Source organism: Argiope bruennichi, chromosome 2 (assembly GCF_947563725.1).
Source record: "Argiope bruennichi chromosome 2, qqArgBrue1.1, whole genome shotgun sequence".
In the NCBI taxonomy this organism is placed as follows: Eukaryota; Metazoa; Arthropoda; class Arachnida; order Araneae; family Araneidae; genus Argiope; species Argiope bruennichi.
The window spans coordinates 18,006,647-18,034,592 of NC_079152.1; the positions used below are offsets into that span (position 1 = coordinate 18,006,647).

General features: G+C 31.0%; 1 protein-coding gene across 1 annotated transcript in view; it reads left to right on the forward strand.

The window, feature by feature from the left end:
* Nucleotides 1-27,727, forward strand: part of LOC129962075 (arrestin domain-containing protein 4-like) — a 129,383-nt gene extending 101,656 nt beyond the window's left edge. Inside the window, exons 5-6 of the mRNA XM_056075787.1 lie at nucleotides 17,727-17,912; nucleotides 27,341-27,727. Of these exons, the coding sequence (XP_055931762.1) occupies nucleotides 17,727-17,912; nucleotides 27,341-27,514 (360 nt within the window). The 3' untranslated portion in view covers nucleotides 27,515-27,727. The remainder of the gene's footprint in view (nucleotides 1-17,726; nucleotides 17,913-27,340) is intronic.
* Nucleotides 27,728-27,946: the final 219 nt, after the last annotated feature.

Sequence of the window (27,946 nt, forward strand, 5' to 3'; positions counted from 1 at the left end):
ATATATTAGAATATTGATAGCTCCTTCAAATGCCTATAAGCAAGACAGGGATTGTAAAATAATAAATTTTGACATGCTTTTTTTGAAATTTAGTTTTTAATTATAACTATTTAATTATCAAATGGGTTTATTAAAAAATAACGAAATTATAAGACAATAATTATGGTTAATTTTTCAGTCATTTTTTACTTAAATTCTTTTTTCCTTGATGTTTATATTAAAAAACTAAACGAGTTACTAAAATAATAAAATAAAATTAAGAAAAATCATAAATATGTAGATGAAGTTATAAATGTGTTGGAATATGGCCAGTTATTTAAACAGCTCATAATATACATCGTCAAGGGTCGTAGAACGTCTAAATTTGCCATTGATGATAATTGCGTATATTCAAAACTTTGAGCAGTATAATAAGCATTTGGATTATAGCCAAAATGTTGTAATTAATAGCTAAATGTAAAGATAAGTATTTTTCAAAAATCTTTGACATTTCGTTGTAATTTAAATAAATCAAATAAAATATTTTGCTAGTTGACATATAATTTTATACAGGAGACTGGGGCAAGTTACCGAAGCTGAAAATTGGCCATTTTTATTAAATCGAACTTTTGAAATACATTGTTTTTCTACGCATGGGAATGTTCCTTCATTATTTTATACCTAATTGGATAAATTTTTATCTAGATATTATCAATATTATTTTGTTATTTTAAAATGATAATGCAAAAATGTGATTATCCATTGACTTCTGGGATATAACAATTTTGATAAAAGTTCAATATTTTATTTTTGGAAAAATATACCAGTAATAGTTATTATTTAGACAAAGTTCAATATGTTTTCTGATACTTTGGGGAGAGGATTACTGTCATGCTCTAATTCATAGCAAATTGATATAGCTCGAAATCAATAGCTTTGTTATCAACCTTGAACAGAAATTACTTTGCTATAAGCCGCTGTGTAATATACTATGCTAATTTCTGTTGGAATATCAAAATAAATTCCTCAACATTCAAGAACGTCACTGCACTTAGAAAGTTTCAGTTCATATCATAAGTATCAGGATTAGTTTGGTTTAGTTTAGTTTAGTTATATTAACTTCCCGTTTGAAGTAACATTAGGGCTATTTTGGGACGGACCTCGTAATTTTGAACCGCGGTCAGATGACGAGGACGACACCTGACCTGGCACCCCTCCCCCTCTCCACACTGCACCACACCAACGGGAGGACGTTTGGTCATGACGGATTTAACGTGCAACGGACCCCCTTACACGACGGTTCTTCGGTGGAATCAGGTCTCGAACTTGAAACCCTCCGGTTCCGAAGCCGAGACCTTACCACCAGGCCACCGCGGCCCCCCATAAGTATCAGGAATCAGTTCGTTAGTTTAGTTATACTAACATCCCGTTTTGAAGCAACACTAGGGCTATTTTGGGATGCACCCCATAATTTTGAACCGCAGTGAAATGATGAGGACGATACCTGAGCTGGCAATCTCTTCTACAAAATTCCTAACTACACCTGTGGCAGAAGTTTGGCCTCGAAGGATTTAACATACCCCACACCCGCTTACACAACGGTTCTTCCTGTGGAATCGGGTGTCGAACCTGAAGCCCTCCAGCAGGCCGAAACCTTACCACCAGTTCACCTCGACCCATGTCAGGAATCAGATTTCAGTTTCTAAATAACATTTAATTTTATTTATATATATATTTATTTATTGCATCCTGAGCTTCATGGGTGTTTATTTTAATTTTAAATATCCCTGTTGTACCTTATGTATTTACTTTGGATTTAGCGTATATTCCGAAGGTGAGGTCTTTAAATAAATTATAGATCTTTATGCTGTACAGCATGGCATGGAACGGTTTTAGAATCACATCGATAAAAGAAAAATGTATCCAAAGAAGTAAAAGAATCCATATAAATATCTAACAGAAAACTGCTAAAAGCATTGAGGTAAGATGACGGGATCAGCAAATTATTTCAAATATGATTGGAAAAGTTAAAAGACCTCTTCCGCAGAATTAATATATAATTAAATTGTGGTTATAAAAATTAATTGTCTAAGATAGAGAAAAGAATAATCAAATGTATTCCCTGCCGGTTAGAGAGATACCATATTGCGGGGCTTGAAAATTACAATACGTCAGACAAAACTCACGAACACCATCCAACAAATAACGAAACCAAGGCCATGACTTCAGAATGTGAATTTTCAATGTCTCGCTATATACATAAGGCGGCGAAATTTGAGTAATATGAGCACAAACTAATTCATTATTTATCTTGTCCAGCTCGTCATTTTACCCTGGTGTTATTTCTTAAAACAGCATTCCTAAAGGCTAAATAAATCAAGACACTACATATTAAGTATAGAATTAATGAACAAATAGTAAAATTTGTATTTTTAGATAATAATTTTAATGCTTTGAAAGATTTTCATGAAATCATTTTAGTATTTTGCAGAAACAATATATATAATCATCCACCGCCATCTATAATGCCTGGAAAAATATTCCTGCCCCTTTGTGAAGATCCCAACTACTATTTTGGATCTGGCAACCGGGACAGATTTTTTAATTTAATTGATTTATCAATATTCGAATAAACCGATGCATGAATACATAGCAAACATTCAATAAGCTGAGGTATGCAATTTGTATCTTCTTCTTTCATGGACGATTATTGAAGGTATTGTTTATACTTTTTTTTACTTTCTCATATGCGTAGTAAGTAGAGAGTATAGTAACCGTTAAAAAACTCAATCTCCTCGTTTTATAGTTCTCTGAATTCAAAAAAAAAACACACATTTTTGGAAAATATTTGTCTGTCTATCTGGCTGCATGGCTGACTGGGACAAAAATTAATGAAAAACAATTAGAACTTGATGGTTGAAATTTGGTATATGGCCTTGACACCAAATTTCCATATTTCTATCAAATTTTGAATAAATTCTATTCAGAGGAAGTCCGTCTGGCCGACCGTTCGGATATAATTGACGCGATAATTAATAAATGAAGAGAACTAGAGAGATGAAATTCAGTACACAGATTTAACTTTTGTAGAGGAGACACTTATAAAATTTTGAGCGGAATCCAAGACGGGGTGACCGTTTGTCAATCTGTACTTTCAACAACATTTACAATCAATAACATCAAAACGCAATGACTTCAATATATCGAATTTTTATACATGATTTTGTGACTACAACCAGAGTTTTGTGTCAAATTGTTGTTCCAATCGATTGAGAAATACGTATTTAAAACAAAAATACGGTTTTTGAATATTATTAATGTAAATATATGAGGAATTAATCGCCAAATAACTCGCAAAGTATAACATGATGGATTCAGTAAAAATGCTAAATTTGTTCCAAAAGTTAATATTTCTTAACTATTGTAGGCCAATAACCATATAAAGCGTTATCTGGCCTGAAATGTTTATTAGAGAGTACGCGAGAAAGTTTTGGGGAGACCACATCTTGCTGGTTTGTTAGTGGATTATTATTTGCTTCAATCCAGTTTTGTGATTAACTTTGATTTTAGCGTTCGTAATCATTGTGGATAAAGGTCCCATTGTAAATAAACAAAACTTTTACTATACTTATATATTATTAGTGTGCTACTATATATTATTAGTAACTACACTAATAATATATTAGTGTTACTTTATATTATTATTTACTACACAAATAATATATTAGGGTTACTATATATTATTAGTTACTACACTAATAATATATTAGTGTTACTATATATTATTAGTGTGCTACTATATATTATTACTTATTACACTAATAATATATCAGTGTTACTATATCTTATTAGTTACTACATTAATAATATATTAGTATTACTGTATATTATTAGTTACTAAAATAATAACATATCAGTGTAACTATATATTATTAGTGTGTTACTATATATTATTAGTTTATTACTGCACTAATAATATATTAGTGTTACTATATATTATTACTTACTACACTAATAATATATTAGTATTACTATATATTATTAGTTACTATACTAATAATATATTAGTGCTACTATATATTATTACTACATATTATTAGTTACTACACTAATAATATATTAGTGTTACTATATATTAGTAATGTGTTACTATATATTACTAGTTACTACACTAATAATATATTAGTATTACTATATATTAATAGTGTGTTACTATTTATTATTATATTAAAAGTATATTATAAATACTAATTTGTTTGCTTTTTAATTTCTTAAGCACTTTGGCAATGTGTATGAAATTTTCTACTACATCTTTCGTTAATTAGAATGCGACAATCAGATCTGAAATATTGTTAACAATATGATAACCATCATCATGTGTAAAAGCACATATTCCATTACATTATTAAAACGTGGAAATTTAATAAAATTATTAAAATTTTAAATAATCATTTTATAATCCAGAGCAAGGGAGCTAGGAAAACCCATGCAATTCGAATTCTTTCTTAACTGTGCTTTTCTTACATAAATCAATATACATTTTTCTTTTTTTAATCATGTATCTAGTTTCAAAGGGGAACCGTCTTCTTATGCAATAAAACCATTAAATTTACCCAATTTTACATCTGTAACACAAACCTTTAAAAAGCACAGAAAAGGCGGTTGTTGATCGCTTTAAAATGGTTTTTGCTTCCGCTGTGTAGGCAGATGCAATTAAGTTAAAAATGATTGGCGGAGCTACCATGGAAATCTGCTATTTATAGTTTTGTCCTATGTTATAAGAGCAATATATCTGCAGCTGAAAATTTCGAAACATGAGAGATATGACCAAATTCAAAATAAAATATTTTTTATCAAATCTACGTTAAATATAGTATAAAATTATAACTGAACAATTTGGTACCAATTTTTCAGCATCCTAAAGGGATTCTGAATTTGAATGCTTTTACTTGTTAAAATGTTCTTTTTTTTTTTTTGTACCATATTAGTGGTCAGTAGACTTTGCCCCACCCCCAAACTAATATGATACACCTGTTCTTGAGAATAATTCTTTAGTTAGAGTAAAATTTAAATTTATAAATATATAATCACAAATGCACAGTTACTCATCTAATTGTAGGAAGTAAACATCCTCCATCTAAAACTTTTTTAAAAAATTCTAAAATAGACGTTTCTAAATTTTTAAATATTATAACCTACTTTTTGAAACTGAATCTACAGCTACCCACTTCATTCTCGTTGCGTTCAATTGTTCAGAAGCGAACCGCATACAAACTTTACAAGTCATTTTTATTGAACAAAAAAGCATTTTTTGTGGGAAAAAATAATTTGTGATTAAATATAATTTTAAAACAAAATTACATTTTTTCATATTGTGTAAATATACATATATATTCAAGGTTTCAAAAATTTAAATTCACAACCATATGTGAATTAGTACTCACAGTTTTGGAAGCCCTAATCTAAATTGTTTCTCTCAGTTCTTAACAATATTTAAATGCTTTTCTCTCATCTAGTATAAAGAACGTATAGTAATCAACAAAAAATTCGATTTCGAGATTTTGACGAATCCTTACGTTTTAGAGCTCCCCAAGTACGAAAAACACGATTTTAGAAAATGTCTGTTTGTCTGTCTATCACAAAGATAACACAAAAACGCTTTGAGCTAGACGACTGTAATTTGATATATGGTCTTCGCACCAAATTTGGGCAAAATTTGTCAAGGGGTTAGCCTGGTTAGGGGTCACTGTTTCAATATAACTACAAAAGAAAGAAAGCTACATAGATAAAATTTGGTACACAGATTTAACATTTTTAGTATAGATACCTGTAAAATTTTGTACCTAATCCAACATCTGTCTGTCTGTATTTTCAGTAAAATATAAACGCGATAATTCAACAATGACAAATATTAGGTATGGTATTTCGTGGCTACAAGTGAAGGTCCGTGTCATTTTTTTTTTTTTAATCTGTTGAGAAAAACGTGTCTAAATTAAAAATTCGGTTTCCGAGTACTATTAACGCACGCTAGGGATAAATCGCCAAATAACTCGTCAAGAATGGCACGATAGATTCAATAAAAAGGCTAAATTCAAGTCAAAAGTTAATATTTCGTAACTATTGTCCACCAGTGAAATGCAAGGCGTTCTCTGAGATAACATCCTTACTAGAATGCGACCATTTCTGCTGGTTATATAAATACGAGAAACTGAATTTTGAATGCAGAAAACAGGTCTTACATAGCTCCTCATACTTACGTATCCAATTGTCTTAAGTCAATTTTAGAAACGACGTTCATTGATGTGCCTTTATAAGTGTTTTTAGACTAATTTAAATTAAATTAAATTGATTGATATTAAATGGAAACTAAATCTATTTAGTGTATCTTTAAATTTATCTATTTATTGTAATTTTAAAATGACACTTGCAAAACTAGCTTGAATCAATTTGTAAGATACAAAATTTCTCCCTCTAATGTGTAGATACTTGTTCCTACTGCTCTAGTTCGACTGGTTATCGAGCATTTACTTTGGCGGGAGCGTATATCGAGTTGCCAATACATGGGTTGAAAATTTTCTAAATTTCTGTTTTAAAAAACACAAAGCGTACTTAAATGCCCCAAGTACATATCTTCCCCTCCTTAATACATTCTTAACTAAAAGATGGCCCATCTAGAACTACTATTAACATGTTGATGATATTTTGTATTCGTTTATGTCATTTCGTTCTCCCTCTCCATTATATAATTTTTCTCTTTTGCTAAAATATATTTCCATGCAATGGTATCTTCTCTATCCATAATTCTCACAAGCACTCAAATAAAAAACTAGTCACTAAAATGGAATTGAAACATATAGTGAAGCATTAAGGAAAAGGATACATTGCCGAACACAAAATAATGAAAAATTATTTAAGAAAATACTAACAACAACTTTTAACTAGCCTATAAATGAGAATATAGTGAAATCAGCATGGATATAAAATAATAAAAACTACCGATCTCATTTCTATAACCTTTGCTTAAATCCAGCATAAATAATGTAAATAGAATGGGAAGTTTACGATCTCGTAACTAATTTTTATTCATGCTTAGGTTTATTCGTCGATAGATAAATAAATGAATTTACACATTAAGAAAACCTAGCAGTTTCTCTTTCCACCGAGACATGTTTCGTTTGGACTTCCAATACCGATGCAAACCAACGGGCAAAAGATATTTTTAGCCCCCCCCCCCTAGTATTACAGACGATTGCGGAGGATTGTATATACTAATATTTTAATAAACCATGAAAAATAAAGGTAGCTGGTATTTATTTTTAGAGCAGTGCATTCACCTACTCAAGAATGATCTTGATGCCGCAAATAGTTTTAATTCATTCTTAATTACTACTTATTATTTCACTATTCATTTATCTAATGTAAATTTTTTTATTTCATTTTGAAACGAAATAATAATTTCGATTATGAAAGAATCTTTGAATTTATCTCTGCTTAAACTTTTGCTGTTAGAATTCGCAGCTAAAATTTTCGAAGCTACAAATCCGATACTTTCCTTTTATCATCGAAAATTGCTTCCTACTTTTTTTATCATAAACAAATACAATAAGTACAAAAAAAGATCGATAAAGCTGTCTGAGAAATCTGGCTATCATAAAGCTTCGCGATTTATTTTATACGCCATTTGTCTTCAATTGAAAACTCAAAGTCAATTTTAGGCATCATTTCAGACAAAGTGAAGCTAGAAATTTGAGTGCAGAAAATTTCGAAGCTTGAAGAAATTGATTTTCTTGAAACAAAATTTTTAACCTATAGACGTGATTGTAACATTATCATTTGCTTAAATGACTTCATCATTTTGTGTTTGTATTTCTTTTGCAAAATGGAAACTGTTATTCCTTCTTTCTATCTCCTATTTTTTGTTCATTAAGAAAAAAATTTATAATAAACTTAACTGATAAGAATATGCATGCATTTTAATTCTTTTGATTTGATATAAATCAGTGTAGAAAGTAGAAAAATTTCCAACTTATCTTATTAAATTTATTTATTTATTTAATATATTTGTGCCCAACAGAGACTCAAATTTTTCTAAACTTTTAAATTAAAATGAATTTGAAAATAATTAGCCAGTGAAGATTTTATTTAAAAAATAATACTCAGAGTAAATAAATTTTTTAAAGTTTTTGATTAGAATAATTACAGAGGAAGACAAACCATTTCCACTCTTTTTTTATTTGAAAAAGTAGTTAAATCAAGTTTAAAATACGAAATTTTGGGTGCTTTAAAAGCATCAACAAATTAACTTTTTAATACCCATTGAATTTTTTTTTCTTTTGGTTATTGCAAAGCAATATGGAACTCAAAAATATTTACTCTTTCATATTTTTTGTTTCTTTATCAAATTACAAACAAGATTGAATAGAGTTATACTCGATTTTGAGATTATTTTTCAACGCATATGTATGTTTTATATATGTGTGTTTATCAATCTGTCATAACCGCAACTGTACTTATAAATTATTTTATCTTTTAGAAATAATGTAACTTTCACAATAAATAAAGAATTTTAATGCTTAATCAATATCATCAAGGTTTTGGTAACATAAGATTCATTATTTTACACAATGTACGAAAACTTTTCAGTTATGACAAAAATATGATGAATTGCACCAAACTGAAAACTAAAAATGCGAAATCTCTCTTTTTCAAGAATATAATACGTCATTTTCCGCATGACCATGACCTCTGATTGCGAAATATGAAAATGAAGACACACAAAAAAAAGAATAATTATTAGAGGAAGGGTTCTGGAACATGGTACTTTAATATTTCAGCTATTTTTCATTAGAAAGAAATTATTTAATGATTAAAATTATTTGCATGTGTGCTATAGTTTTATGTATCCATTGCTTTTAATTTCGGAATTGTTTAAGAAATATTTTAAGTATCTCTTAAAAGATAAAAGTAGAAAGTAATAAAAATAAAAGACAGCATTTATTTATTTTTTTATTATTATTATTGTATTAAAAAATATCCCTTATCAAACAAAATCGAAACAAGTGAGGCACCAAAAACAATACTAAAGAGAATTCAGTTCAGTTATATTAACGTCCCGCTTCAAAGCAACTCTAAGGCTATTTTGGAATGGACTTGACAATGTTGAACCGCGGTCAGGTGACGAGGGCGACACCTTAACTGGCATCCTCCTCTCCTAACTTCCTTACCTCAATAGCGGAAGGTCATTTGATCCCGACAGGTTTAACATGCACCAGACCCGTTTACACGACGGTTCTTTGGCAGAATCTGGTCTCTAACCTGAAACCCTCCGGTTTCGAAGCCGGGGCCGATAGTAAAGAGAAATTACTTCACAATGAATATCGCAAGAAAGAAAATTTCTAAACATTCATTGAAAAATTAAAATATAATTGCAATAAAAACTAGAATATGATTAGAATATTTCAGGTAACATCTTATATTTTTATGATTTTGTTATTGGCGTTCCTTTTACTTTCTTTTAAAGTAAGAGAAAGTATTGGAACCATCAAAAAAATTCGAATCCCAGATTTTGATGAATCTTCACATTTCAAACTTTTCTGTGTCTATAAAATTACTTCTAGAATTATATTTGTTTGACACTCTATCTATCTAAGCACACGATAATTCAAATATACTGCGGTGAAAAGCTTATAAGCCAGTTAACAGCTACGAAACACGAGCAATTGGTTTTGTCTTGTGGTCTTGTTACTCGGCTGTGAACCACAAGGTCCTAGTTTCTATCCTCGCTCATAACGAACCGTTACATTGGTAACCTCGGACGATGAACCTTCAATCTTCGTACAGCTGTTGTAGCGCCATCTACCCACAGCAACCCAAATTCGTCAGACTCACTTGGCGCAACAGCAATCACTCACCCACACACGCTCGCCATAACTCTTGGCGCAAACTCAAATGCTCAAATGGGTACAGGAACATTAGACTCAACAGTTAATACATCACCACTCAAAGCCTTATCGTTCCACTCACTGGAGGAAGAGTACTATGGTGAAAAGCTTAAAAGCCAGATAACGGCTACGAAACACGAGCAGTTGCTTTTGTCTTCTGGTCTTGTTACTCGGTTGTGAACCACAAGGTCTCAGCTTCTATCCACGCTCATAACAATTCGCTACAAAACTTTGAATCAGACAGATAGATAAAGTTTAATATGAGGTTGATAAATTTCTATCAACGTCTAAACGAAATCCATTCTGTGGAAATTTGTCTGCCCGGATGGTCGAGTATAAATAAATATGATAACTTAAAATGCAAAGAGCTAGATAAATACAATTTGGTACACAAATTTAGCCACAGATAGTATATATTTAACGAATTTTGAATCAAATTTATCAAAAGATTGATCGTCTGTCGTTCTGTATTTTTGAATGCATATAAATACAATGACTAAAAAAAATTAAATTTGGCTCGTGATCTTGTAACTATGACACTAATTTTGTAGCAGATTTTGGTTTCAATTTGGTGAAATAAAAGGTACCAAAACACATATTGGGTTTTCTTTACTATGCTACAAAGCAAAAACTTTTCAACTGTAAAAATATCTTAAGATTCACGGTTTTGATCAACTGTTCATTAGAGGTTATGCAAGAAAATTCCGGTCACCTCAGCTGGTTTTGTTTAAAAACAGAAAGAGTGATCTTTCCCTAAACTTTTTCGCAATAAAAGTGTTACTCGAAAACGCCTTGCACAGCATTGGCTTTCAATAGTTACGAAATTATTAACTTATGTGGGGAATTTAACGCTTTTACTGAATCTATCTCGTCATCCTTGGCGAGTTAGTTGGCGATTCATCCCTGGAATGTGGTTGATAGTACACGAAAATTGAATTTCTGTTTTAGATGCATTTTAATTCAACGGTTAAAACAAAAATTTGACACAAAAGTACATTTGTAGTCACAAAATCCCATCCATACCAAATTTGATGTATTTAAATAATCCCGTTTTTGAGTTAATTTAGTTTACATGTTTCCAGAAGTACAGACAGACAGACAATCAGAACTTTGTTGTAAATGACTCAAAGTTCGACAAGTGTCTAGACTATAAATGTTAATTCTGAGTACCCGTATTTATCTATCTAGATTTCTTCGTTTTCTAATTATTGTGTTAATTTATATTCGAAGAGCAGACAGACAGACTTCATCTGAAGGGAATTTGTTCAAAATTTGATAGAAGCCCGCAAAATTCGGTTTAAAGAATATATACCAAATTTCAACCGTCTAGTTCAAAGCGTTTTTGAATTATCTTTGTCACAGACAGACGGTGGACATTTTCCAAAAATGTATTTTTCAAACTTAGAGAAGTCTAAAAGTTGGAGATTCGACAAAATCTCGAGTTAATATTTTTTACTATACTTTTTCTACACTACGTATACAAGAAAATAAAAAAGAGTGTTTTTAATTTTATTACTTTTATAAGATCACGTTTTTAAAATTTTTTCATTTTATTTATTAAAATGAATGTTTAATTTTTTTTTCTTTAAAGAATACTTAAGTTTCTTTAAATTATCTATTATTCAAAATATCTCATACTATTTTTATCATTAAAATGTTATAGCAAACATATAATATCACTGCAAAATAAAATTGCAAAATCTCAATATATAAATCAAAGATATAAAGAAAAAAACTTATTCTGTTAATAAAAATCTTAAAAAGTACTTGAATCACATTCCACCTTTCTTACAGAAAACAGAGCTTTCAATCTCAAAATGTCAAAGACAACCGACAGCTTTAGGATGTTTTGCTCATGAAAGCGCTTCCCAATTGCTCTCGCTTTCATTAAAGGGCAGATTCATTTGCATATTAATGCATTTATCGGTAGGCTTAACTTCTACCCCTATTGTTCTCTCCTCATGATTGAGGCTCTGTGGGAGACCTTTTCAAAAAGGGGTTGAGGAAAACGCTCTAGGGTTCATCAAATCAAATCTTAAATGGAAAAGGGAGAGGCGTTTATTACCTGTTAAGATTCGAGCACAAAGATCTTTGAATAAGTCGATCAGAATTGTTTGTCGAAATGCCCTCTGACATATATTGAAATACTTGAAATGTTCAGCTTCAAAATGAAATTTGGGGAGAAATCTTCCGAGATTTCTAATTTAGAATGCAAATATTCCGGTGATAAAGCAATTTGATTGATTGGAATAGTTCCGTAGCAATATTATTTTTATAACCAACGACTTTTAACAATTATATGATTTTTTAATAATCTTCTAAAACAAATTCAGTATAAAAAAATTATAATATTTTGTGTGGAAATTAAAAATATTGAATAAGTCATCAAAATTGTTTGTCGAAATGCCTTCTGACATATATTGAAATACTTGAAATGTTCAGCTTCGAAATGAAATTTGGGAGGAAATCGTCTGAGATTTCTAATTTGAAATGCAAATATTCCGGTGATAAAGCAATTTGTTTGATTTGGAATAGTTCCAATTGAAGTTTTATCTTCATAACCAATGAATTTTAACAATTATATGATTTTTAATAATCATTTGAAGCCAATTCAATAAAGATTAATTAAAGTATTTTCAGGTAACTATAAACATTCAATAACTCATGAAACTGTTTGTCGAAATGTACTCTGACATATATTGAAATATATGAAATTTTCAGTTTCGAAATGAAATTTGGGTAGAAATTGTCTGAGATTTCTAATTTAGAAAGTAATATTCGGGTGATAAAACTAATGGATTGATTTCATAGTAATGTTCTATCTACAATCAATGGTTTTGAACAATTACATGATTTTTTAAATAATCTTTTAAATCAATTCACTAAAAAATAATTATAATGCTTTCAGGAAATTAAAAACATTAGCAAAACAACTTTTTAAAAAAATTATTATATTTTCTTAAAATATTTAATTTTTTTGTGTTTATATATTACAACGATGTAGATATGAAATTGAGTTATGTGCTAGAGTTCCAAATTTGTACAGGCTATGTGTTTTCGATGCCAACACAATGCTATATTTTTATTTTCAGTTCTTAATATCTGTTAAAGGATTCGTTTTTTATTCCAAATGAGAGGCACCGTTTGATACAGGGATTTCAAATATTAGTGATTCACGACAAAATTTTGAATGCAAATTTATAATTCCACGATTAGCAAAAACGTGATGTGAGCTTAGAATATTTATCTAGTCACATATTAGAAACATTTTATAAAAATTATATTTCATAGCGAATATTTTTTCGCTATATTTTCTTTCTGACCCAAATAATAGCATGTGCTATTTATTTCTATAAAATTAAAAAACAAGAATGTAGCGGGTGGATAATGAATATGTTTTTACAAAGTAGATTAAAATATAAAAAGTTTTAAACCTTATCTGGTTTATAAGTTCAGTCAAGAATCAATAAAAAGATTATGTACTATTTAATGCAAAGAGTTGCGAAGTATAACCAGCTGGAGTTGTCTCGACAAAACTTTCTCGCGCACTCTCTAACAAGCATGTCATGCTAAAGAACATGTGGTATAGCATTGGCGTAAAACAGTTGCGAAATATTGTTACAAATCTGTAATTTTGCTACCCGGCACAAATAGTGTCATCCTGGAAAAACCGTTAAAAACTCTGTAAGATCTGTCCTGTGTGTGCTGAGCTTGGCGACCATTTAGCAACTTGGCGACGAATTTGGCGTGTTTGGCGACTAAATGGATCATACTGGAAAGTTCGAGAAGTTTCACGATCCATCCAGTAGGAACCAAGGTACATCCAGAGACGCCCTGATTGGTCAGAAGATTCTAGCCCTGCCTCCCGGAGCTATATAAAAAGACAGGTACTCTGAAGCTGCGAGGAAGTTAATTTCGTCGAAGACGGCCATGGCAAAGTATAGACAGCAAAACACTGTGAAGTCTCTCCTTACCGGGGATAAGCCCCTGCCGGGGCTAGGCGCCTCGTCAACCCAACCATCAAGCTGCGAGGAAGTTGTGTGGATCGTCAAATGTTGTGTGTGAGAGGAGTCGGAGTCGCCGACAAATAAGAGAAATTAGAGGATGAGACAGCAAACAAACTGATGAACTATAGCAATTAAATGTGCTGCGTCATTACGATTTATTGGCGGTATTTGTAGAAGAGAAATTTTGTAACAATATTAACTTTTGGCGGGAATTTAGCAATTTCACTGAATCTATCGTGCCATCTTTGATGGGTTTTTTATGTTTAATTCATGTATGCAGTTAATAGTATCAAAAAATCTACTGGATACTATTAACTGCATGCCAGGGTTCGATTGAAACAAAGAGTTGACACAAAACTGTACTTGTAGTCACAAAATACCACACCAGATTTGATATAGTTAAGCCACCGCGTTTCCGAGCTATCGCGTTTACATGCTTTTGAAAGTACAGACAAACAGAAGGTCGACTCAAGGATTAGACTCTAAATTTGATAAGTGCCCACATTATAGATATTGTTACGAAATTTCCGGGTTCGTTTGGATAGTGGAAGTTATATGGTGTGGAGAACGCTCAATCAGCAGGCAGCAGTAGAAAATAAAACAACGAATTACACGAAGTCACACAGGACAGCACAACGACGACAACTGTATACAGCATAGAGAAGACAATTACCTTCAGCCGAGACGTGCATACAACAAGACTCTACTGCAGACAGTAACGCACAGCTTAGTTCAGCACTAGCTTGACTAGCTCTGCTAATCCCTGGAAGACTCGTTCTCCACTGTCGATTCCGACTACTCTCGGCAGCTGCAGACTGCCTCCTTTTATAGATCTCAGAAGGCGGAGCTAGAAGCCTTTCAGCCAATCAGGAACTTTCGAGTATCTCGAGTTCAATCAGGAAGTTTCGAGTATCTCGAGTTCAATCAGGAAGTTTCGAGTATCTCGAGTTCAATCAGGAAGTTTCGAGTATCTTCCGAACTATCTCGGTTCCCAATGGACGGATCGGGAAAATTCTCGATGTTTCGGGTATAATCCATTTTGGCGCCAAATTCGTCGCCAAGTCGCCAAATGGTCACCAAGTTTGTCGCCAAGCTCTGGGACCTCCGACGCGACAGCCGGACTCCGTCCAATACCGATGACTGTAAAATAGTCTTTCTGATGAAGGAACCAACTATGCTGGGAAGCAGCATTACAGATTCGTAACAATATGAATTCCTTGTATCGAATTTTATCTATTTAGTTGTCTTCGTTTAGCAGTTATTTTAGAACAGACGGACTTTCGCTGAACGAATTTTATTCAAAATGTGATAGAAATTTGCAAACTGATGTAAAGACCATTTGTCAAATTTCATCTATCTAGCTCAAGACATTTTTTAGTTATCTTAGATACAGACAGACAGATATTTTTCCAAATATGTGTTTTCCGAATTCATGGAGGTCTTAAACGAGGAGATTCGTCAAAATCTCGAGATCGAATTTTTTGACGATTTTTATATACTACGTATGCCAGAACGTAAAAAGTAAAAACTGAGATTAAAAAGGCCTGACCATTTTCCAATTTTGTTTTTACTTCTACATTTATGTTTTACTAAAAAAAATCTATTTTTTTAATGTTCGTATAAAAAGAATTTTATTCGTGTATAAATTTTATAAGGCCTTTTTTTTTATTAGAACTTTTTTGGTTCCATATCTTTTTAAATACTTATTTTCGAAGATAAACGGAGAAAAATAGAAAAAAAAAGAATGGTCCACGGAAAAAAAAAGAAACTAAATCAAAATCCAGAACGAAAGGACGGGGAAGAAAGAAAATCACAGTAGGCAAATGGGATGTCGAGAAATTACAGAAAGTTTCCTGTCGTTGATTTGTCAAAATGTCCCAGATATTCGAGATACAGTAAGGAAAATAAATCTCTCTTCTACCATCATTAGGAATAAAGAAGATAACACGGAGAGATATCTGTGTCCTGCTTTTCCGCGAAGTTCCGAGTGATAGTAAAGCTTTTGTGCCACATAGATTTTTGTGAAACTGCAGCTATCTATTGAAACATTTTGATAACTTACTGTCTAAGCAGCCGAATAATAATTTTTTACTCTCACGTATACATAGTATAGAGAAAATATACATTATTGTCAAAAGAATTCGAACTCGAGATTTTAATGTATTTTTACGTCGTAGGCTACCTGAGATCGAAAAACACATTTTTGGAAAATGGCCATCTGTCTGTCTGCCTGTGACAAAGATAACACAAAAATGTTTTGAGCTAGACAAATGGAATTTGGGATACGGTCTTTATACGGAATTTGTAGATTTTTTTATCAAATTTTGAGTAAAATATGTTCAAATAATGTCCATTTATCTGGCTGTTCGTTAACACGATAACTGCAAAACGGTGAGAGCTGGATAAATAAAATTTGGTACACAAATTTAGCGTCTCTAGTGTAGACAATCAAATTTTGAGCCAAACCTAAGAAGATGTTGACCGTCTGTCGGTCTGTTCTTTCAGAAATGTGTAGACGCGATAATTCAAAAATGCAGTGACTTTAATATATCAAATTTGGCATGTCATTTTGTGACTACAAGTATAGTTTAGAGTTAAATTTTTGTTTCAATTGGTTGTGAAAAACGCCTCTAAAACACAAATTCGATTTTTGTATACTGTTAATTGTATGCCAAGGATTAATCTCCAAAAAATTTGCCAAGGATGAAATAAAAATGCTAAATTGGCGACAAAGATAGATATTTCATAGTTATTGAACACCAATGTCGTGTAAGGCTTTTTCCTGAGATAACACTTTTTTAGAGAATATGCGAGAAAGTTTTGGGGAAACCACTTCCGCTGTTATATATATATATATATATATATATATAAACGTTTCGAGTAATAATATTACTTTTATTAAAATGAAAAAAAAATTACTATTTCATTGTACATTCTCTATGAGAAAAAGCTACCACAGAGTTCGCAATCACTTCATAGATTTCGCCTATTTTCATTTAATTTGAAAGCCTATACCGTTTAGATAAGTTATAAATGATTGTCTGCCTCTCACACTCTCTAATCTCCGTTTTCAGACCGCCCCGTTTTAATAATTGGACCGATTTTGCCAATTGCTTACATAGATGACCAATCAGAATATGCTTTGCTTATTGTGCAAATATAGTTAAAAATAGTACTTTCGTGAAATATTATAAGATGTTATTCATCATCATTCATTTTGTTGGCATAACTTAATTAATGCTGTTAATAATATGACCAACTAACAGTTGGTCACAGAAGGCGCTAGTTTGTTTTTGAAATGAAGCAACATTTTAAAGAAAAAAGCAAATACATATTGAAAGCAAGAAAGTCAATATTTCAAGCGACGCAGCCGATAACCAGATATAAATAATGTGCAATTTTGGAAATATGGAACAATGTAGCCAAACCACAAACTGGCTACTCCAACCCCGAAAGGCACACGAAAATATTGAATGTCCGGACAACCGCAAAAGCAACATTTGCGGGAACTGTGATTGAATCCTAAAGGCCATCACTAGCCGCGGTACAACCCTTCCCTAAGGAAATACGTCATCGATAGGAGGAATCCGACATCCACTTTTCCGTGTACCCACCAGTGTGGCGAGAACCAACCACCATACCGGAAGCTCCTCATCCTCAATTACGAGGTGCGCCCCCCATAGGACACAGTGTTGTCAATATATTGTATAATACCTTGATCATAAATCGTTTTCCCTTTATTATCTTTTAGAAAATGTTGAAATTATTAGAAATCTCAATATATCATTCTATTTCACAGACTATCCAATACACTGCCAAAAGCAAAATCGTGCAGTCCGAGACGAGGGAGCTGGCTTCCCTCCAGAAAGGCCGGATAGATCCCGGAACGACGGACCACTGGAAGAACGAGATGCTCTACATACCACCCCTTCCTCCCACTAATTTGAGGGGGTGTCATCTGATCAAGATACAATACGATGTTTATGTAAGTATCGACAGATTCAACAAGTTTGTTTTCGGATATTTCATTATTTCAGTTTATTATGAGCATTTTATGAACAGAGATACATTGAGATGGTTGGCTGCCCTTATGTATACAATGGGATCCCGATGTAACGAATTCAGTAAATTCATCATTTAATGGAAAATTTTATTCGTTAAAACGGGGTTATTCGTTATATAGAAGTCCAAAAAAAATTCTGCATTTAAATTTATGGAACAGACGTAATAAGCAACTACACAAAAATATCCATAATGAGAAATTGTACAATTTTTATTCAACAGCTAGAAATACAGTGCATCATTTCTAATTAATTAATTTGAAATTTGAATGTATCTACTGAGTTAGGTTACATTCATTACTATTCGTTTCAGTATTCTGAGATGACTACTTTTCAATGATTCAATATCACTAAGGAGTGAGATGCAAAATGATGCGAGCATTTCCGGAATTTACTTTTATTGTTAAATGTAAATATCTCCTCTTTTCCTCTTTCCTCTCACTCCTATTTTGTCGAATTAAACTCATCCGAACGCATGTGCAAAAGAGCAGTGGGTTTGAGAACCCATTGACAAACAATACCCATCTCCCCCTGACTAAATTGATATTGTAGTCATTTAAAAAGCAATCAAATGTGTTTCTATCCCTAACAAAAAAAATTTGGCAGTTGAAATAATTCGTTAATTTGGAATTTATTACACATTAAATTAAAAACCCCGGGGGTACCTCTAAAAGAGGACGAGATGCTTCCAGTATGGTGGTTGTATCCCTCCACCCTGGAGGGTACACAAAAAGGTGGGGGATCTTTCTCCTCCCATCGATGACGAGACGTACTTCCTTAGGGAAAAGTTGTACCGTAGCCGGTGATGGCCCTTAGGACTCAACCACAGTTCCCGCCAGTGTTGCTGTTGCAGCGGTCCAATCATTCAGTTTTCTTTATCCGTGTGCCGTCGGGCGGGTCGGAGAGTCAGCGATATATATATAAAGAGTCAGTGACTTATACATTAAATAAGGGGTTTTGCCTTCATTTTTTATCGTAGGAAAACAAAAATTCGTTAAATCGCGAAATTCGATAAATGAGAGTCCGTTTAATAGTGGTAAGGCTGTATTTCCATGTAAAGCACAGGAAGAATTTGTAATATTCTCAGGTTATTTCTGGATAAAATCATTAAATCATCATGATATTATAATCGAATAATAATTAATTTTTTTATTATGTAATAATTAGCATGCTGCTTTTCTTTTCGTCCATATTTTTTCGTCTAAAATGGTATTAAATGTGAATTATATCCTGACAAATGATTGAATGGAAGCAAAAATATCATTCACTTCTCGTTTATATGGTCGTGCCTTACTTCACGCCTAGGAATGAACTAGTTTGAAGAGGGAAACATGTAAATTGCACTCTAACGTAATATTCAATAAAATAATTTAAAAATATCGCATAAACTAATTGTATCTTGTGACAAAATTCATGAAAAATGAAGGGAAAAAATTAAATTTCCGTAAATATTTGTTCACGTGAAATTAATCAAAAGTCCTTTAGTCATACAAATATTCTGACTTTCTTCAGATGATATAGTAACTAAACCAATTCATACATTATAACTTATACTAGCCACCGTTATACTAACCAACTTTTCGCATAGATTATTGTCTTTTTCGACCGTAAAATATTAATTAGAAAGAAATATTTTTAAAAAATCTTCTTCTTAATCGATAAGACAGAAAAGCATGAATTTTATTTAATACATCAAATCAAAAAGCATTCAAGATCAAAATGCATATATTCAAATTATAAAGTCCATATATGACGCATTCATATAAAAAGAGCATTATAAAAGTGCGTATACGATTAAAAAGTGCATATATATGTATATTATACAAAATACAAGCGGTGGAAGAAATCGTACTTCGAAATTAATGTTCAAGGAATGCTTTTTTTAATCGTAATTTAATCATTGGTAAATGCGATTGAATGCTTTAATGAAGGAGTTTGAATTTCATAATATTACAAATCGAGTATCACATTAAAAAAAATTTTTAAAAATAAAGGAATCATAGTAAGAAAATGAGATTAACATCATTATAAAGCTGATATTTTTTTATTTTTAAAATGATACAAAAGCCTTTATAATTTTGGGAGAAAAAGTCATCAATTTCCATAAGTCAGTCATAGCAATTACCCATCTGGAAATGGTTAAGCTTATTTTCGTGCCTGTTAAAACTTTATATGACTCCTATTTCTTGATTTCTTTTAGTTTATTTCTCGTCTGATCGAATAAAGGTTTAGGGAGTCTTATCCAGAATAGCTTTAATACTATTTTTCAGCTTCGTTAATTAGCGAAACGTTGAACTAAGTGCAGCTATAACAACAATCTTTGAAGTAGCCTGAAAGTTAGTGTAATGATTTGTTTACATTTGACTGTTGCCATTCAGCAATATGTAATAAAGGAGATTCTTGTGGCACGCACGATAGCGTTGAATGTATATAGATTTTATGCTTCTAAAAAGCAATCATTTATGAATTCACCATTCATTTATACTATATGCAGCACATAAGGTGATATTATTTTAAAACAAATAATAAAATACAATACTTAATCAAATCAAATTAAATACTTAATATAAACCGAATCCAAGCAAACTTTGCATACTTGTTATTTAAGATAAGAGAAAAGTTACTTTTAACCCTTGAAAGAGCTGAAATGAAATATTCATTTAATTAGGAATTAGTCGAAATATTGCAGTTTTACCTCTGCAGCTTAGAAACAAATTATTCCACAAAAATGTTTTATATCCTTTTAAAATACAAAATTTTATCTTTTCTATGATAATAACTTTATTTTATGCAATGTTTCCATCAATTTTTATACTTTTTTCAAATTTGATAAACAATTGGCTAGATTCTGATAATTTTGAAAAAAAAAAAAAAAAAAAAGAAAGAACTGTATATGTATTCCTTGTCTAGACAACAGGGAGACTTGGAACTTTTTTGTTAGACCTGTATAAAAATACAGGTCTAACAAAAATATATTTTATTTTTTACATATTTGTTGCAGAATTTTTAATTGCTTTTGAAATAATTCTGAAATACAGTTAATTTGATTAAATTAAAGTTGATTTAATTAGATTAAATCATAGCGTTAAAGTTTCCACTCAACTTTATTTGGGGAAATTAGAAAAAATCTACAGTTTTTGCTCAATTTCAAAGAACTCTCGGATATATTGTCTTCTAAATAATTGAAAGATCATTGACCTTTATTCAAAGCCGAAAATTTCATTAAAACTTGTGTTAATTAAAAAAAAAAGCAAAATTTTGAAAATTTTTTTAGAGTTATTTTCAGAAAATATTGTCTCATACAAATTATTTAATTAATTTTGCCATAAATTGTCTATTTATGTATTTTTCCATATTCAATTTATATATTTTTCCATATATATATTTAAAAAAGTGGAACAAATATTTATTTCCTTAATTACTGCAATGAGATATATACTTCGGATTGTAAAGTTTTATCAAATAAAGTACCCAAAAATATGGAAATGCTTTAGCTCCTGTAGTAATTAAAAATGAAAAGTTGCATTTTTATTACGGTCTCAATAGCGAAAAATATCAAGAATCGAAATATTTTTCTTATACTCATCTTTAAGGACACAAACTATCACGTTTTTATCTGTAAAATTTGCTGAGGTATTGAAAATCCAATTTATTTATTTACTTAGACTATTTTTCTATATTTTTGACCAGTATTTGAAAGAGTCTTTCATATAAATTTCAGAACTAATATGTACATTACAAAAGATTATAAAAAAAGATGAATCATAAAAGAATCATTCATTTTTCGGTCTTTTTACAAAATTGCATTCTTTAAACAATATTTTTGTGTATGCAATCACTGGTGACATACTGACAGGCTTTTAAATTTGTAGAAGAAATATCTACAGATCATATACTGTCAAAGGCAATTCATCAGCCATAATGCCAGTCAAAACTAATTGAATATCGGTCCGAGAATCTTCTGGGCCAATCAGCCGTATCTCAGTTCCTACTGGATGGATCGTTAAAATTCTCGAAGTTTCCAGCATTATCTATTCTGTCGCCAAAGTCGCCAGTCTGGGATTACTGGCTCGGTACCCGAACAGTATCCAACACAGATGGTTGTAAATCGGTCTTTCCGGTGATAGAACTAATAGTGCTGGGAAACAACTTTACAGGCTTGTAACAATATGAAAATGTACATTGACGGATTTACACTAAGCCCATTAGTACCTGCCTAAAACCACTAAGCTGTGAGAGAAGTGCAAGCAGGTCGCTTTAAAAAACTTTATTTTCCTAATTGCCAGATAAGTTTATGATTAATACAAATTTTGTGATACATAAAATATTAGGATAATATTAACACTATATCAATTGGTCAGGCTACGTTCTATTAGATTAATATAGTTATTAGAAAAATTAATAAATTAACTTCTATTTCAACAATATTGTGCCCAAACATGAATGTTGGATAATCTTTCATCATAATAGTTTAATCATAATTAAAAACAAATACATATTCACAAAGTTTATGAAATATAAAAGATATTCGCTTAAAATAAAACATTAATATGTTACAAATGTTGTGAAATGTAAAATCAAATTGTCCATCTTATTAAAAGAGATTATCTTTATAACTTACACTGCATAGAGCTGCAAAATATCTAAATCTATCACCGAATGTTACATATAAAACAATTTAAATAACTTTTACCAAGTTGTTGAAAATTAACCAGCTTTTAATTACCGCTTTTAAATATAATTTTGTAAAATAAATTTATCTATCGCAGACTTTTAAAGATTATTTTTACATTTTTCATACAGTATAAATTTATACTTCTAAGATTCTCTTAAGTATTAAGATTTATTTAATCACTTAGAATACACTGAGTTTGTTATCTATGTCAATAATGCTCAGCATTTCATTCGAGATGCAATTCATTGGGTGAAGATATAATTCCTAGTGCTGCCATCTATTGTAAAATATATTTATGAATAAAGGACAGTGATTAATTATCTAATATCTTTTTGAATAAATAATAGTAATTAGTCCATACTAAAGTAATTCTTCCTTTTTACAATATATATTATAGTTTTACTAAAAATCTTATGATTCTATCTTTAAGAAACTGGAAAATTCTTATAACAAAAAAAAAATACTTAATCAAAAGATGGCAGGTGCAGACATGGAAAAAGGTTCGTAAATCCAACTTTAAAATATAAGTTGTTGAATAATAAAATTATTTTTAAAAACATTTAACTGAGAAGTTATAAAAATGATATCTTAAATGCATAGAGCTTTTAAAAAATCATAACATAAAGGATTTATAAGTAAAAATTTCACAATATAAATTACTATCGAAATAATAAAATAAATAAAGGTCTATTTTGATAAAATCATATCGAAAGCTGCTCTATAGTTAAAGAAGGTAGAATTAATAACTTCTACACTTGTCATATCTTAATTCTAATGGGGGGGGCAGACATAAGAAACAAAATAAATAAAATCCTGCTACAATCGATGAGATGAGAGAATACATTGAAAGAAAATCCATTCTCTTGTATTTATTGTAAATGCCTCATATATATATAAATATAAATTTGGGAAATTATTATAATTCTTTTAATAACCGAAATCAACATTTCGAACACTTCCAATAACTAACAAAAAATTTTATTTTGTTTAAAGGAACTTGCATGTTTTCGAAAATGAAAATTATCGAAATTTCAGTTTTAATTAATGGGGACTTTTCACTAGCAAAATTTAATGTCTGATAGAAAATTTAAAACATATAGAAGGAATTATTTATTTTAAATATGAAACAGTAGAAAAAAGTTTCTTAATATATTTTTTTTTAATGACAAATCGAATATGTACTGTAAAAGAACAATTTTCAAGTTCATAACCACAAATTGCTACGCTCAGGAAAATATAATTCTGAATAAAATCATTCCAAAATTAGCAAAACATATGAGCATAGCTTTAATAATTTCAGTAAGTGTATTTTCATCTAAATATGCTAATAATTTTAAAAAATGAATGTCCTGTAATTTGAAAGTCTAAAAAGTACAGTGTTAGCAAGAAATAAGTTACCCACTTCAGAGGCTTCTAAAATGCATTCTATTGGTTCAAATAAGATAAAATTTGAACTACAGATTATTCAGATGATGATCTTTACATTTATTAATTAAAAAATTTTAGTACAAAAATTTATCAATAGATGGCGTTGTAACACAATGGCATTTATTTGTATATATTGAAAATATGAAACGTGATTTGCATTACAGCGCATGTCTATTACCATTTTTCTTTGGAAAAAAAGAAGACGGATTCTACATGACCATTACTTTCTTCTCTGTTCGTCATGCCTACGTTGCAAGCAAAAGCGCTATTGATGAAATTGTTCTACCAGAACCAACAAAACTCTCTTGCAGCTCTAAAGGAATTTCGTCGTATGAAGCAGATACGAAGAGATCCAATGTCTCCAGGTGTCCTACGCAAGATGATGCAGAAATTTGAAAAAAATGGGCAAATTGGCTTTCTTTCTGGTAGAGGAGGAAAAAAATCTAGTCTTCCAGCATCGAAAATGTTGCGACCGCGCTCGTTGAAGCCAGCAGTCAGTCGTCGCATAATAGTAAGAGTTTGTCAGTTGTTTCCCGTGTTCTGGATATGCCGTATTTAACTGTACGAGAAATCGTAAAGCAGATTTTGCATTTTTATCCATACAAAATCAAGTCTGTGTACCTGTTGCAGGACGGGGACTTAGAGGTCCATAAAACTTTTTCACTTCCTTGTTCGAATGGTGGTTCACACAACTTGCCCATGGAACATTCTGTGGAGTGATGAGATCCTCTTTTGCCTCAATGGGCAAATTAACACCCACAACTATCTTATTTGGGCAGAGCAAGACGCTCACGTTATCCAGGAACAACCCTTGCATCTTGAAAAAGTGACAATATGGTGTGGTTTTACAGCTACCTTTATATTGAACCGTATTTCTTTGAAGAGATAGTTCAAATGGAATCCAAACCTGTTTCATCACAGGACAACGGTACCATGATATGCTGAGGGATTTTATAATCCCAACTCTTCTACAGCATGTATGCCTTCAAGACATCATTTTCATGTAGGAGGTTCACCACCTCATACTGATCGTCGTGTAAAGCGATTGTTAATACAGCATTTCACAGAAGCACGAGTTATCAGCCATTATTTCCCAATAGCATGACCTCCTCTTTCGCCGGACATTACCCCTTGTGACTTTTGGTTTTGGGGTTATTTAAAAGACAATATTTACCGTCGAAGGCCATCATCTCTACTAGATCTGACGGACAATATTCGGCGCCATATTCTTAATATTGCGGCAGACTCACCCCGGTTATCTATAGAAATTTATGGTTCTTCGATTAGAGCATATTGTTGAAAATGGAGGAGGAGATATTCACCAATTTTAATTTTACTTTATTTAACAATTATAAACCATATTAGATGGTTTTATGTGTATAACAACGCCACCTGACGGTGAATTTTTGTACTATTTTTTTTTAATTTAATAAATGTAAACTGCATCATCTCAATAATCTGCTGTTTAAATTTTATCTCATTTGAATCAATAGAACGCATTTTAGAACCTCTGAAGTGGGTATCTTATTTCTTGTTGACTCTGTATATGATATTTGCAAGATTAACTGTTTCTAAAGTTTAGAATTATTACACAGAAAAATAAAAATATATTTAGCAGATGCATAATGTTGTAAATATTGGTGTATAAAATTTTACGCAATTATAATGAATAGAATACGTTCTATGTGTAATGGAATAAGGGGAGGGACGTATTTTGAGAAGTAGGCAAAAATCTCTATCATAGGAGCATTGTTAAAGGATAATTACATACGTTCGACTTCTCAAACCTATACAATTTATATTGGTAAAATGGCCTTATTTTATTAAATTAAAATTGAAAAATCTATTTTTTTGAAAATACAAATGTTCTTAGATCCTAAATTGAGTTGAGATATTTCACTAATTAAATACAAATTAATTATTAATTTGTATAAAAATGATCTATGTTTAGTATACTTTATTATCATGTTTTGGCTTGAGGTTTTTGAAGCGATTTGAAAGCAACAAATTGTTAAAGCCTCAAAATCCGTAGGCAACAAATTATCCCTTTTTTTTTATTTTGGAATCGGCTTTCACAGTATAGTTTTTCCTTTATCTATTGTCTGCTAATGTAGTTTTATTTTGGAGTCAGCTTTCACAGTATAGCTTTTGAAATATCTATCGTTTACTAATGTAGTTTTATTTTAAGAGTCGGCTTTCACAGTATAGTTTTTCCATTATCTAATATCTGCTAATGTAGTTTTATTTTGGAGTCGGCTTTCACTGTATAGCTTTTTAATTATCTATCGTCTGCTGTTGTAGTATTTCCCTTGGAAATCACAATGTTATTGCTTAACTCGCGCTGCATTTTTTTAAAATTAAACCAAACAAGTTAAAATATTGTTTGTTTAATTGATAAAGATTGTTGATTCAGGCATAATTTCAACTAATTTAAATAAGGTTATTAGAAAATAATGCAGAAGGTTGTCGCAATTGGCGATTTATCGCCAACTAAAGTTGCAACTTGATTTAGAAATTATACATTCTCTGAATTCTTATGAATTGTCTTAATTAATTTAAGTCATTAACCAGTTTAAACAGGTTCGAAACAATCACGAGACTATCAAACTACGCATGCGTCGATATTTAGAAAAACGATGGGGTTTTTTTTTTCATCTCAAAGTCGATTGAGCTCCAAAACTTTGTTTGACAGCAAGGAAAAGTGAAAATGAAAGTTTAAAAAAATTTTCATTATATATAGAGAGAGGGAGAGAGGGGGGGGATAGAGAAGTCTCGTGATTATTTCAAACCAGTTTAAAATAGTTAATGACTTAAATTAATAAATACAAATAATAATAATGTTCTTACATGATAACTCGAAATTTGCGGTAGTCGATTTCATTTTTATTTTTTTTTAATTTTCTCTGAAAAAGCAATAATTCTATTATACAGTAATAATTAACTGTTAAATTAACTACATTAACATAATCATAAAATAATATTTTATTTTGTAATACGATATTTATTTCCATAATTCTTTTTCTCAAGGAAAATTATTAATTTAATGGAAAATTATTTAATTTAATCAGTAAAATACAAGCGTTAATAAGGGAAACCGTATTAGATATTTTATATTCTACTGTATTTCGAAGTTGTTCTTCGATATTCTGAATGCCATACCATATCGTGAAGATATCGTAACACTGTTATTGGACATTTTGTGCTATTAGAGAATTTAATCGATTAATTCATCTCATTTTCTGTTTTCAGTTTATGCTTGAACCTAAAGGAGTGGACAAAATTCTCAAACTGCAGTTGCCAATCATGATAGCCACCTACCCGATCAGAAACAGTGACGGAACACTACAGCGAAGAAAAGGGACCAGTTACCCATCGACCCTCCCCATTTTCAGACCTTGGTTAAACGCTGGCAAACTTAAATGAACTTCGAGTCATTTTCAGTCAATTCAGTGCTCAACAATAAGCAGCTATATTGTCATTACTAACGCTTCCTGGGTGTAAAATAACAGCGTGTGCTTGAATGCTGCGAAAATTTGTTTTGTTTTGTCTTTGTATTCTAATTTTTTTTATTGAAAATGTAAGATTGTTATTGTTTTTAGCATAATTTGGAATACAACTATTTGTTTGCACTACTTCGATTCTTGTACTATAGATGTATATAGAATTTTCAGTTGATGATTCATGGTTTTCTTTTTTAAAAAAAGAAAATATTTGTTTGACATTCTCCCCTATTAGCACAAGATATTGTACGACATCTTCACGATGTTGTCCGGTATTTTGAATGTCGGCCAATGTTATAAAGATATCGTAGAAATGTTGTTGGGCATTTTGTGCTGATGCGGATGTAATATCTAT